The sequence below is a fragment of the Salmo salar genome, chromosome ssa08, assembly GCF_905237065.1.
Source record: "Salmo salar chromosome ssa08, Ssal_v3.1, whole genome shotgun sequence".
In the NCBI taxonomy this organism is placed as follows: domain Eukaryota; kingdom Metazoa; phylum Chordata; class Actinopteri; order Salmoniformes; family Salmonidae; genus Salmo; species Salmo salar.
In genome coordinates this window covers 17,383,382-17,396,266 of record NC_059449.1, presented here as the reverse complement: position 1 = coordinate 17,396,266, position 12,885 = coordinate 17,383,382, and the positions used below count along the sequence as shown (strand labels likewise).

The following is a 12,885-nucleotide window of genomic DNA, read 5'->3' as shown; positions in this document are numbered from 1 at the left end:
AAAAAAGACAATTCTACTATGTCATAAAAATAATACATTTTATTACATTTTGCCCCCCCCCCCAAACCCAAAACAAACATGTTAATTCAATTTTCTGTGACGTGGCTGAGTTTGGACAGAACGATGAGGCACATTATAGCCACTAACAGTATCTCCAGCAGCATTTCATACATCAATGAAATTCAAGTATTCAATTGGATTAGGTTACATCCATATTACAGTTAATTCAATGCTCTGGCACTCACTCCCATTCATAACTTCCATCTCTAACATCTTACTTACACACTTCTCTCTTTCTTTCTTTCTTTCTTTCTTTCTTTCTCTTCCTTCCCTCACTACTCCTCTCATTCCATTCATTTCTTCAGCTTCTTCTGAGCCGCTTTCTTCTTCACCATCTGCAGGCGTTTCATGGCGTTGAGCTGAGACTCCTGGGAAGTGGGCGCCTTGCCACCCCCTGGCGCTTCAGCCGCCGCCTTCGACCCGTTACCGTTCCCATTCCCTGCTCCATTGCCCCCAGACCCTCCGCCGTTCCCTCCCAGGCTGGGCTGAGACCCACTGGGGGAGGACCCAGGACTTGTCCCCCTCCCCTGGTTCTCCCCACTGGAGGACCGGTTTAGGGTCTGCTTCCCCAGGGTCAGAGGTGGAGGAGGCTTCAGAGGCACAGAGCTGGAGCCGTTTCCACCATCACCATTATTTCCATTTCCTCCTCCGATCGCCATCTTGGAGCCACTGCCGCCCAGTCCTCCGCCCGTCTTAGAACTGGCCAGCCCAGAGAGTCCAGCAGGTTTCTGGCCAGGGGGGATAGAGGTGGAGGAGGTCTTGCTACTTCCACTTGGCCCTGAGGAGCCAGGTTTGGTGTTGGCGCCAGGGCCAGCGGAGGTCTTGGCCCCGAAGGCGGCCCACCCTGTGAGGCCGCTGCCCGACTGCAAGGAGCCGCTGCTACTGGAGGGGTTGGCAGATACCGCTGCAGACGCCTAGGAGGGAAAGAAACAAGCGTTAGAGACGCAATACTCCTAAGCACATCAAAATTACTCTGATCCTTTCCCCTAGTATAATGTGCAGGTATTACACACATGGTCAGTTTGACAACATATATACATTTTGTCTTTACATTCAACCTAAATGTCCGCCATCTTTGAAAAGGCTATTGCACTGTATGCCATGTAATGTTGTATAATGTCTGGGTATTACATGATCAGGTTGCATTAGACAAGGTATATCTTACTGAAATATGTCATTTAACCTAAATATGACTTGTATTTCAAATATGCAGCTTTGGTGTTGTAATGCTTACCTTCACCTCAGTTCGTTTGAAGGCCTGAAAGGTGCTGGATGTGTCGGGTTTGACCTTGAGCTCCGGTTTCTTAACCAGAGGGTCCTTCACCACGGGGGCTGCTGACACAACGGCTGGTGTCGGCTTCTGTGAAGGCTTCTGGGTCTTCTGGGCCTGCCAGGAAAAACAACAACAGCATAAGAACCCATTCAACTGGAGTCTTTTGGGAGTGGGAAACATTACAGAACGTTCAGATAGAAATGTATTGTGTACAAAATAGATGATTGTCTGTCAGGTAGAGTAAGGAATCGTTTCAGCTCTGTTCATTACATTTCTATCTGCAACCTTCAGAAGGTCTCAACTCACTGAATACACCCCTTGTTATAGGTATTGGTCGCATGGTTTGCATCCAAAATGGCAATCTATTCCCTATATAGTGCACTACTTCTGACCAGCGGATCTGGTCAAAAGTAGTGCACTATGTAAGAAACAGGGTTCCATTTCAGACTCAGCCAGGATGACTTGGTCGTCTATCCATCTCTTACCATGCGTTTCATCTGCCGGGTGCAGCGGGCGCAGTACCACACCAGGCGCGGGTCGTTGACGTCCTTGTCCGTCACCTGGGGCTTGTGGCAGTCCTGGTGGTAGAGGTTGTGGCACTCCTGGCACTCCACTAGCTGGTTGCCCGACGTCACCGTCATCTGCCTGAGGTCATCAAAATGAAACTAATTGATTGATTTTATTTATCAATGAAAATACATTACACACAGTACATACAGCCATTCATCACTGAAAGAGTTAGACGTAGTGTTCATTAGGCACCAAATGGAAAAAAGGGACAAACAGGAAAAGACTACATTGACTTTTTCATTTTCAGTTGCGAACCAGGTGACATTCAAAAACGTCCGGGTACGTACCTGCAAACCACACAGGCCAGCCCCATCTCCATGGCGAAGTCGTCAGCGTTGGTCTCCGCGTCGAAGTTGGAGAAGTCAGGCAGAGGTATGTCTTTGAAGGGCTGGACTGTGACGGGGGACGAGCGGTTCTCCTGCTGCTTGGGCTCCAGGCGAGGCTTCTTAGACGGGTCAGGTCCTTCACCTGACTCTACCCTCACCTGGAAGACAACGGGTGCTATAAGGGTTAATAAAGGTGTTATGAAGGTGTTAGGAAGGTTATATAAAGGTGTTAGGAAGGTTATATAAAGTTGATATGTAGGTAGTATGTTCTATTTCAACCTCAACAAATGCGGATTTCATACTAAAATGTTGACATATGACCTTTACGTGACAGTTTACGTTCTGTGTCGTCTCAACAAACTGAAGATATGTCACACTGAACAAATTACTCCAATTATGTATCCAATGTATAACATTATGTATGTGCAGTGGATAATTGTGTATGCATGTTTGGTTCTAGATTGTCTCAACAAAAGGAATGGAATTACTGGAATATGGATGAACGTCTTAAAATTCTATGTAATAACATTATGTATGACGAATCATGTTTTCCATGATTTGCAGTACTGGTTTGGTTCTGGAACAAACTAGCCTAGATCATGAATAAATCCCTATCACCTACTCAGGCACAGCATCCATTCCATTTCGTACCTTTTCTGAAGGCCTCTTCTCCACCTCCTTCTTGCTCTTCTCTGAGCTGCTGGACTTGCTGCTGCTGCTGCTAGATGAAGAGGAGGAGCTGGAGGAGGACTTAGAGTCCTGTTTATTTATGCTCATCTTGGACACCGACACCTTCGTCACCTCCACCTCCTGTTGATAGATACAAGGTCTACACTTGTTGTATTCATGTGACAAATAAAGTTTGTTTTTTAAACACGAGGCTTCAGAGCTACTTCTCCAGGATACAAATGTTGGGAGTGACTGAAAGAACTAGAGAGAAGCGGCAGCGAAGGGATGTCTGAAATGGTAACGAGTGACACGGGTAAAGCAAGACACAGGTGCCTAGGTAAGGTTTCATATTTTACACCTCAATCATGTGTGTCTATGGATTCCCTTTGGACTACTGTCAAAACCCCATATGATGACATCATTAGAATATAATCGCGCCAGCCTGTAAAATGATGACAACATCATGTTCTGAAGAGAGGTGAATGAATGGCATATAGTATAATAATAATATATGCTCTTTTATCATAAGCCACTTAGTCATGTGAGCATACATTTTTGTACATATGGGTGGTCCTGGGAATCGATCCTACAATCCTGTCATTGCAAGCACCATGCTCTACCAACTAAGCCACAGTAGTCCATACCTTCAATGATGAGCGGTAAGAGGAATCACTCCCTCTGCCAGATAGAGACTCGTCCAGCAGAGCTCTGAGTTTATCCACAGAGTCTTTGCTCTTTGAGTGCAGGTATCCCAGTCCCTTTAGGAAGACAGGGTCCAACTCCAGACTCACAGATGCAGCCATGATCACACTGAGCTGTAGATATAAAGGATATGTAGAATATGGCATAGGCTTTGACTATAGGCCCTACTTGTTTTTAGCCTCATCCAGTTGATAAATATAGTACTGGCTAATTGGTAATCTGACAGCTAGTGAGTAACTTTAGTGATATTGTTGGATGGCAAAGCTAGACAGAAAACATAACCAACTAGTTACTATTGACACAAAGGTCAACTGCTTCTACACTAACTTGCATGTACGTAATGTTAGGTAAGAGATTCTGACTTGAACGTGACTGTCAGCTTCTGAAGCTGTCTAGCAAGGTGTCTAGTTGGCTATCTAGCTATACCAAGTAGCTAAGTTAACGTTAGCCTTGGTTGGGAAATCTGCTAGCTAGCTCAAGTAGCTAGCTAGCTAGTAAGCTAGCAAAGGTTAGTTGAGATTCGTCATGTTTGATTACCTTACCTTACTCTCAAATATCTTTAACGTGTATTTCTCACACTAATGTGGTTATTATGACACGTAAATATTTACAGTAACTTAATTTTAACAAGTGGCATTTGAGCTACTGTAGCTGAAACGCCTTTATTTCCTAGCGGCATTCTTGTCCATCCATTAAATACATCCGAAGAAACAAAAGCTAATTTGTTGCACGGCCCTCGACATTACCCGTAGCATATTTTGATTATCTAGACTGTATTCAAAATACGCCACTATAACTATATAGTGTATAAATCATTTTGTAATACAATGTTTACATTTAATTGTGGTATGTATTTGAAAGTATGTATCATTGATCAGGTCGGTCTGTATTGACTGTTACACGTGGAAACTTACTTGAGGAAGTGACGTGCTTACTTTAACAACGTGCACAGTGAGCTTCACATGAACTGTAAGTAGCTAATTTCAGTGTATCATAGTTTGCTTGATAGTCAGAACCTAAACAGAAACGAGGCGTGGGCTAACTGTCTGTGTAGAGCACTAATGTTAGCTAAATGTATACCTAGCTAGACAGCTACTACCTAGCTAACAGTAGGTACGTTAACGTTGGATATGCAAGCATATGCAAGTCTTAGCTAGCAACTTTAGTCTAGCAGACTAAACTCTACTTCACGATATAGACATACATCTTGAGATGTATGGAGTTAACTTTAGTCAGCTAACTTTGGTCAGAGTTTGTTGCCACAATACCATTTGTCGTGTTTACAGGTTTGATTGACACCAATATTCAACCTATTCAGTACCTCCTGTCACAATGACGCAGACAGACCCACATGAGGAGCAGCAACCAGAGTGTCTCTACCTGGAATTATCCTCCCAAAACGAGCAGCCCTCGGTTTCCCTACACACCTCCATCTCGCTCTTCCTCCTGTCTTACTGCGAGTGCACGTCATTCAAAGTCTTCCTCGTCTCTGCCAAGCCTGACACACAAAGCTCACAATCCTGGAAGTCACAGGTTTGTCATTGTCGATTTGCTTTGCGTTGTAGACAGTAATGACAGGCAAAGAAGTTGGGAAAAACTTTACTGAGCATGTTTCAGTCAACTATAGTACACAATATAGTGAAGGTGAATGAATACATATCAATATGTGTAACAACAATATTTCTTTGACAGGTACCAAAGTCTTTAGCTGTCTCGATGGTCCATGTCAAGGACTTGCCTGTGTTGGTGAGGGGCTGCCGTCTCCCCGCCGTACTGGATGAGACTGGGAGATACTGCAGGGCCGGGCTGGCTGTCGTGCTCAGGCATATTATAGACAGGACCTGTGAGGCAGACCCCAGAAGGAAGGATGTAGCATCACTGCTAGGGTTCAAGAAGACCTGTCTGAAGGCCTGCGCTGAGGTAAGGGGAAACACTCAATTATTATGATATGCATGCAGTGCCATTGGCAAAACTATGAATGATTCTGTTTGTGTATACATGACATTAGTGTTTTTGTTTCTTTTTTGTTTTTAGGCATAATTAAATTGTCACACATCCGTAGGAGCTTTCCCATTGGAAAACCAATTGAATCTTATATTCTCCCAAAGGGATTTTTTTATGAGCTAGTGAATAAGATGGGATAAACTTGTCTACAAGTTGTCTTGGACACACAGTACTGCTGTATAAAAATACAACTACATTACACCAATGCCACAAATATTAGTCAAAATGAATGCATGTTCCTCCTCTCCCTTATAGGTGAGCCAGTGGACCAGGCTGTGTGAGCTCAGTATCCCCTCGGCCGTGGAGGCCCACCTCCGGCAGCCCACTAACCCATCCCTGCACCTCCCCTCTGCCCTCCTCAACCTCGAAAAGACACTAGGCGAGCCCGTCAAGGTGCACAACGATGACAAGATTCGCCGGCAGAAGCTCCAGCAGCAGCAGAAGAAGAACCAGAAGAAAATCTCTCAGGACCTCCAGGAGGACCAAGGGACAGACATCACCCAGCCCCAGGATTCGCAGTCCGTCGACGGGTTAGAACTCCGAGCAGCCCTGGCCAAGCTGTATGTGGATAGTGGTGCAGTTCCGTCCACGACCACTAGGGAGAGCTCTGACATCAGGAAAGTGAAGACCACAGAGCTGCCACAGCTGGAACATGTGTTTGCTGAGGGGCTGTACTTCACTCTGACTGATGTGGTGTTGCTGCCTTGTATCCATCAATACCTGGTAAGGAAGGCCCTTGGAGGTTATCTGTTATATGTTTGAAGGGAAGTTGGTCTAGAAGTCTTAGCCTGAGTCCTAGATCTGTTTGTGCTGTCTTTCCAACTCCATTGCTGTCACTGGCAAAACGGCACAAACAGATCTGGGACTCAGGCTACAGAGTTCTTGCTTTATGCACTTGATTTATATTCCACGGACCGAGCCTCCCTTCTGCTGGTCACTAAATATGTAAACTACCAGCACTTCTCTTGCAATCGTGTTTCTTCAATCTTTATGCCTGTTTAGTCTCCATGCTAGTTTTAGACAAGTGGTAGCTCTGAGTGTGTGGCACATTTTATTTTAACAGTAGCATATTACCCTATTGTCCCCTGTCGTCACCTGCTACCTCATTTGAGTACTTACACCTGTTGCTATGTCAACCGTATTATGAAGGCCTCTGAAATGATGCTTGACACCCTTCTACATTGAATGTCTCATCAGGTGGTACCTGTACACCCACAGAGGCTTTACACAGTGGAAACCAGGCAGAACAGTGCCTTCCTAAGACTGTGTGTTTATGTGTGTCGGCACAGATTCTATTCTCAAAGGTGGTCCACCTGGCTGTGGATGATGGCACCACAATGACAAATGGGTCTATTTTAAATGTAGTTGGTTGATATGCATTTCAATGAACCGGCTTTGGGATCATGCTTGATTCGACATGCTGATTTTAAAATGTCATTGTCATGGGGACAGAGTCTAATTACAGATATGAGAAATTAGGCTGCGAGAGTGATGTTGAAAGGATGAGATTTGCTGCCAATCACTTACTGTAGTTCATCATCAAGTTAGTTTGTAAAATAAAGTTATTTTAATTTGCCCCTAGCTGAATTTTCCTGGGAACTTTTTATTTATAGATTTCCCATATTTTGTTTAGTGTTTTGGGTTTTTATGAGATGCCACCACGGGGTGTTAGTTATCGATCTATTATGCCTTGGAGCCAAGTGGCCAACAGGGTCTCCTCTGCACACCTCTCTCCTCTTCTCTTCCATCTCTCCTCCTGTTCTCATAGCTGTATAGCCTGGGATTGGAATTAAGTGAAGTTCTCACAATAAGTCTCTTAGGGGTCAGCTGTGCTCCAGTGGTTTCCAGTTTCACACTCAGCCTATCATGTCTCCTCTCTTCTCCCACACAGCCACTACTGTCTATCCACAGATCCACAGGACAAAGAGCCAGATAAAAGACCCTTGGCTTTATCTACTGTCACCTCTTTCTATGCTCTGTCTGTTTCTCTCTCTATTCTCGCTCTCTCTTGGAAACACACACACATGTTATGTTCTTCTATCCTCGTGGGAACCTTTAATTAATTTCCATTAAAAATCCTATTTTCCCTAAACCTTACCATAACACTAACCCCTTACCCTAATTCTAACCCTAACCTTAATTGTAACCCTGAACCTAACCCCTAAACTTAAAATAGCCTTTGTCCTCATGGGAATGTGGGAAATGTCCCCAACAGGGAGACATTTTCTTGTTTTACTATCCTTGTGGGGATTTTAGGTCCCCACAAGGATAGAATAACTAACACACACACCCCTCCCTTTCTTAGTGCCTGTCTCTCTCCTCCATCTCCAGAGGGGTGATGAGTGGAGGGGATCAGCCTGGTGGAACCTGGGCTCTTGGTTCAGTGCAGATGACACTTCTGATGAATCACTTAGCTGACTCAGACCCCCATCTTCACTTTCCCCTCGTCCTCCTCCACAGAGCTCTCTCCAGAGCCACAACGCCAGCACACTGTCCCAGCTGCCTCTCTTGCTGCGCTGGTACCTCCAGGTCCAGGAAGTCCCCGGGGTCCCTAGGGCTGCCCAGGCCTGTGGGATGGCCCTCTCCACCCCCAAGGCCCTCACTACCGGCCCCCCAACCATAGCCAAAGCACAACAGCCCAGCCAAGCAAATCAGGAAAGCCTGGAGACGACGGAGGTGCACTTCGTTGGAGGCCCCAGGCCCACGATGACTAAACTCAAAGTAATTGAATATATTTTTATCTCTCTCCCACTCCCTCTCTTTCCCTCTCTCTCTCTCAACTCTCCCCTCATGCCTTCCCACCATCTCTTTTTGGGAGGATTAGATGAGGCACATTGAAGGTTTCAGGAAATCTGTCAGTGGTAAAAACTCGCATGCTCTCTAGCAGCAGCGCCTTTCTCTCTTGAATGCCTCTAGGCACATCGCGCGCAAACACACAGAACTGTCCCAATATAGTACTCCCTCTTCCTACTGACTGTGTTCCTGAGCTGCAACGATAAAGGATTTATGCACTCCAGTTGGTTGTAAAATTGTCCCGCTTCCTATAATTGAAGGCTTTGTCTCAGATTATTGCGGCCTTGCTGTTGCGTTCTGTTACTTTAAAGGCTGGTTTGCAGTTGGTCTATCGATATGTTTGTGGACTGTTGTCGATGTGACATAATGAACATTGTATTTTCGTCCAACATCAAACTTGACGTTGTCGTTATGAAAAATAATTACAAAACGACAGCCAGGCAACTCAAAGGTACTTTCTAAACAATGATTTGGTTCGTTGCGAGCTTGTTGGCTAAATAGCTAGCTGGCTAGCCAGTTACAAAAATGAACAGAGTAACGTTATAGCTGACGACGTCGGAATTTACGATAGCTACTTTTTATTCATTGAGGAAAATAAACCCAACACAACATCATTACCTGCAAGGTAAAATTGCTTACGGTTGTGAGTGTGACGAAATAAAAGTAGGTCATTCTGTCTGTGAATTTTAGAACTTCGGCAACGTCTTGTCACATTTGGATTTGTTACTGTAGCAGCCCAGTAACCACGACAACGGACGTTGCGACAGTCGCAGAGACATGAACTTTTTTCATGTCTGTGCAACAAGGGAACCGAGAGTCACAGTGATGGTCTACAGACATTCCACATGAGTATACATTAAATGTCGTTTTGGCCAGCTACCATTGTCGCATTCTAATTGTTTACAGACATGTCATTAGACCAAGTGTAAACCGCATTAAATAGTGATTTGCTGTGTAATTGTTTGACAGGTAATCAAATGTTTGTCCCATAGGCCACTTTTATATTTGCCACCACTTTACACTATAGTGCACATCTTTCACTTTCCCCTCAGACTTTGATTTGAATAAAAACACTGAATCCAATACAAAAATAATAAAATTTTACAGCCAGACTATCCTGCTTGTAGTAATTGCAAAAAAACACCAGCACTGCTCAGAGTACACACCCGCTAGCATAATTACTCCACACTCTCAATATAGCCTACAGCCTCTCAGGGTGTAATCACTAGCACTGTTAGCACGGTTAGAGCTGGACTCCAAATGGCTGCCTGGAACACGTTATGGAGTAGCGGTTTCAGTGGGACATAAACCGACACAGCTGTCAAGGCAGGAAACTGCATCCTCAGCTGGCTCAAACCTTCCTAACCCTGAACACCCTCACTGTTCTCTGGCACGGCTGGTCCCAAGTATAAATCTGAGATTTCTTGCTGGCCACACAGATATGATATCCAACTACGGCAGGAAGTGCATCAGCCAATCGTAAATGTTGATAAGTTGCCCTCTTAGAATGTGATATTCAACCCTGGTCGATTACGGAGTAGACACAGGTGCACACAGTTAGAACATGCACTGGCATAGGAACATACACACACATACTGCCCACATACATATACTGCCGTCCCTCGCCTGCCCAGACGGATTTCGGTGCTGGTTGGCTTTGTGTGTGTCTGCATGTGTTTGTGTGGTCGTCACCAGCAGGACTGGAGTGCAGCTGTTGTACGGTCTGGGGCCTTGTTGGAGCCAAGGGGCCTGTGTGTGTAGAGGCCAGCCCAGGGCGTCACAGACCGAGAGAGAGAAAGGCAGAAAGGGAGAGGGCTAGGCTCCAACAGTGTGACGTGCTGTCCCTCACTGCTGCTTACCAAAGCCAGCACTACATCTCATCTGTCCACCACACAAACAATCTGAATCACCTCCTACTGTGAATCTGAGAATATAATTGTATACAGAGCTGCTTCACCTTGTCTTCCCATTTCACTCACTCACACACTGTAGTGAGGGAGAAGATTGACACACCCAGTGATGTCTGTCAGTCATAGAGCCTCTTTCCCCCAGCTCTCTCTGTGTGTGTGTGTGCCAGGCTTCCAAAGGCTTCTTGCCAGGTGCACTGAGATATGAGTGACAGTTTCCAAATGTATCTCTGCAGTATGTACCTACTGTCTCCTATGTTGTAGTGCACCAGCTTGGAACTGGTTCAAGAGGCCATTTTATTTTTGTTACCCAACAATGACACAAAACAAGCAGCCTTTTCAAGGTCATTTTTATAGTTTGTGATTTTCCCTGAGATAAAGAGAGAGCATGTCTAACTATAAAAATGACCTTGAAAAGGCTGCGTGTTTTGTGTCATTGTTGGGTAACAAAAATAAAATGGCCTCTTGAACCAGTTTCAAAATCACAAACTATAAAAATGACCTTGAAAAGGCTGGCTGTTTTGTCATTGTTGGGTAACAAAAATAAAATGGCCTCTTGAACCAGTTCCAAGCTGGTGCACTACAGCGTAGGAGACAGTAGGTACATACTGCAGAGATACATTTGGAAACTGTCACTCGTATATCTCAGGCATACAGCAAATGCCCTTATTTTCATACTTACTTATTTCCATGAAGTCCATTTATTTTAATGGAAAAAGATGACAATAAAAAAGCTGCCAAGGAAGGTTAGCTCAAAGCTTTTGATTTCGATGAAGAATGTGAATGTGATTTAATATGCCGTTTAGAAAACAACTGCCCTTTTTTATGCCTGAAGAAAGAGGGCATTGTTTTCTACTAATGAAAGATAAAAGGCAATTTTGTGTAATACTACTTCTAATATCTTGCTAACTTTTGATGAGGAATGTTCTTAGTTCACAAAGCTTTCAGAACGCTTTCATCCAGTATCCAAAGGCCAGTGTTCAAAGATGCAGTGTTTGTCCCCATCTGTAGCTCTTTTACCTGTAATATCTATCTCTTCAGTTCTGGAGAACACCTCCATCCCCCCTATGAGCCGGGTAACAAGGCCAACTTAACAGACAGTGTGTTTCTCTACAGGGAGAGAACGAGAGAGGAAAGAAAAAGCGGTCTTTGTCCTCAGGTGGTTCTTCAGATTGGAACAGGGTTAACGGCGGTCAGGGTGGAAGAGCGCTCCCTACTCTCTGTAAACCACTTCATTACTGCTGGTTGAGACCGGAAAAAACCTGTAGGCTCTGAGAGAGAAGTTTCTATGGTAACCTTGATGGTGGGTGTTCCCGCAGGAGAGTGGTATTGAGGCCGTCTTCTCACCTCATCCTTGCCCTTCCTGGACCCTCCCCTGGGACAGCTTACCGGAGGCCGTCAACCCCACTGAAGGTACTACTTTCATCCCTCTCTCCTCTCCATCCCTCTTCCCTCTCTCCTTTCCTGTCTCCCTTCGTTCATCCATCTCTCCATCCTTTTCTCCATTCCTCATCCAATCACCCTTACTGAGCCAGAAATCCATATCAAACACCACTGATATCTGCGGGAGCATCCCGGGTACACGCTGCATATACATTTTTGCATAAAACATCACTACTACTTTGGCTTGGTGAGTTCCATCGACGAGTCGCCCCCTTTCAAACAACAACACACACAATCAGTGGAAGTGCCTGTGACCGGCCGAGCCTTTGGAGACGTAATGCGTTCTCCAAGGAGCCCAGCCTAATGAGTTCTGAAGCGGTGTCTTGCTGTGACGTATTCTCTCAGTGTGGTTGGGGCTAAGTGAGAAACAAGCCTGTCACCGGGACAGGGACACACTCCTCGGACCGTAGAGCCGTCGTCGGGAACACAGTGGTGGCTCTGTTGCCGTGGCAGCCGTGTCTGACGGACGGGCGGTGGAAGCAGGGTTGTTTGCAGTCCCAGGTGAAATGAGTCTCTCCTTGGAGGGGGCGAGCGAGCACTTTCCTTATTAGTGTGTTTATTATACCCTGAGAAGGCTAATAAATGAGGTGTGTGTGTGTGCGCGCACGCCTTAATGAGGATGATAGATGCTAGTGTTATTCTAGCGCAGCGAGAAGGGGTTCCATTACGCGCGTGTGTGTGTGTGTGTGTGTGTGTGTGTGTGTGTGTGTGTGTGTGTGTGTGTGTGTGTGTGTGCGCACATTCACATGTGTGTCATGCTTACAGCTCATCTTAACGTGCATTAAAGCAGCTGGAGTACATCAAGGTCATTATAGAGGAATGTGTATGTACAGATGGCAAGAAACACACACACACACAGCAGTGGGTTCAGTTCAGTGGGTAAAAGAGTGAGGAAATGCATCCCACCTTACACTGAATTAATTTCAATACACTACAGTGGCATCATGTCCTTTATTTGTGTAAAGGAGAGGAGACGAAGGAGCATCTTCAAACTATTGACATGCCCCAAACGGTTGTCTGTGATAAAATGGCAGGATTGTTCTCTCAGGTTGTTCCTGTGCTTTCTGTCTAACTGAATCTTGGATTTCAAACAAGGATGTTGTGTGGGTGTGACGGTACATGTTGATTTGGTCAGTGT

At 45.2% G+C, this 12,885-nt stretch overlaps 2 protein-coding genes across 6 annotated transcripts in view; one reads left to right on the top strand and one right to left on the bottom strand.

Annotated features, from left to right (window-relative positions):
* Positions 1-21: 21 nt before the first annotated feature.
* LOC106610331 (integrator complex subunit 12) lies at positions 22-4,297 on the bottom strand. 2 transcript variants are annotated; one of them, XM_014209626.2, is made up of 7 exons: positions 4,143-4,297; positions 3,543-3,713; positions 2,881-3,039; positions 2,191-2,387; positions 1,819-1,978; positions 1,301-1,447; positions 22-974 (listed from the first exon to the last, which is right to left on the bottom strand). In XM_014209626.2, exons 2-7 carry the CDS (start codon positions 3,699-3,701, stop codon positions 354-356), a joined length of 1,443 nt encoding a protein of 480 aa, XP_014065101.1. In that variant the 5' UTR covers positions 3,702-3,713; positions 4,143-4,297; the 3' UTR covers positions 22-353. The 2 variants fall into 2 exon arrangements, with proteins under 2 accessions (XP_014065101.1, XP_014065100.1); XM_014209625.2 differs by having other exon boundaries at positions 1,295-1,447; positions 4,143-4,296.
* Positions 4,298-4,487: 190 nt separating this feature from the next.
* Positions 4,488-12,885, top strand: part of gstcd (glutathione S-transferase, C-terminal domain containing) — a 68,236-nt gene continuing 59,838 nt past the window's right edge. For 2 of the 4 annotated variants that reach the window (XR_006770754.1, XM_045722604.1), the window contains exons 1-6: positions 4,488-4,569; positions 4,919-5,133; positions 5,293-5,520; positions 5,860-6,327; positions 8,065-8,325; positions 11,624-11,717. Coding sequence is in view for 3 of the 4 variants with exons in the window: in XM_045722604.1 (XP_045578560.1) it covers positions 4,563-4,569; positions 4,919-5,133; positions 5,293-5,520; positions 5,860-6,327; positions 8,065-8,325; positions 11,624-11,717 (1,273 nt within the window). In the remaining variant the exon portion in view is untranslated. 4 annotated transcript variants of the gene reach the window in all.

Excerpts from the sequence above, each read along its gene's own strand:
- LOC106610331 (XM_014209625.2), bottom strand. The coding sequence starts at position 3,701 with ATGGCTGCATCTGTGAGTCTGGAGTTGGACCCTGTCTTCCTAAAGGGA. Across the intron at positions 2,388-2,880 it reads AGAAGAGGCCTTCAGAAAAG|GTGAGGGTAGAGTCAGGTGA; the intron begins GTACGAAATGGA and ends GTTGTCTTCCAG. Across the intron at positions 1,448-1,818 it reads CCCGGCAGATGAAACGCATG|GCCCAGAAGACCCAGAAGCC; the intron begins GTAAGAGATGGA and ends TTTTCCTGGCAG.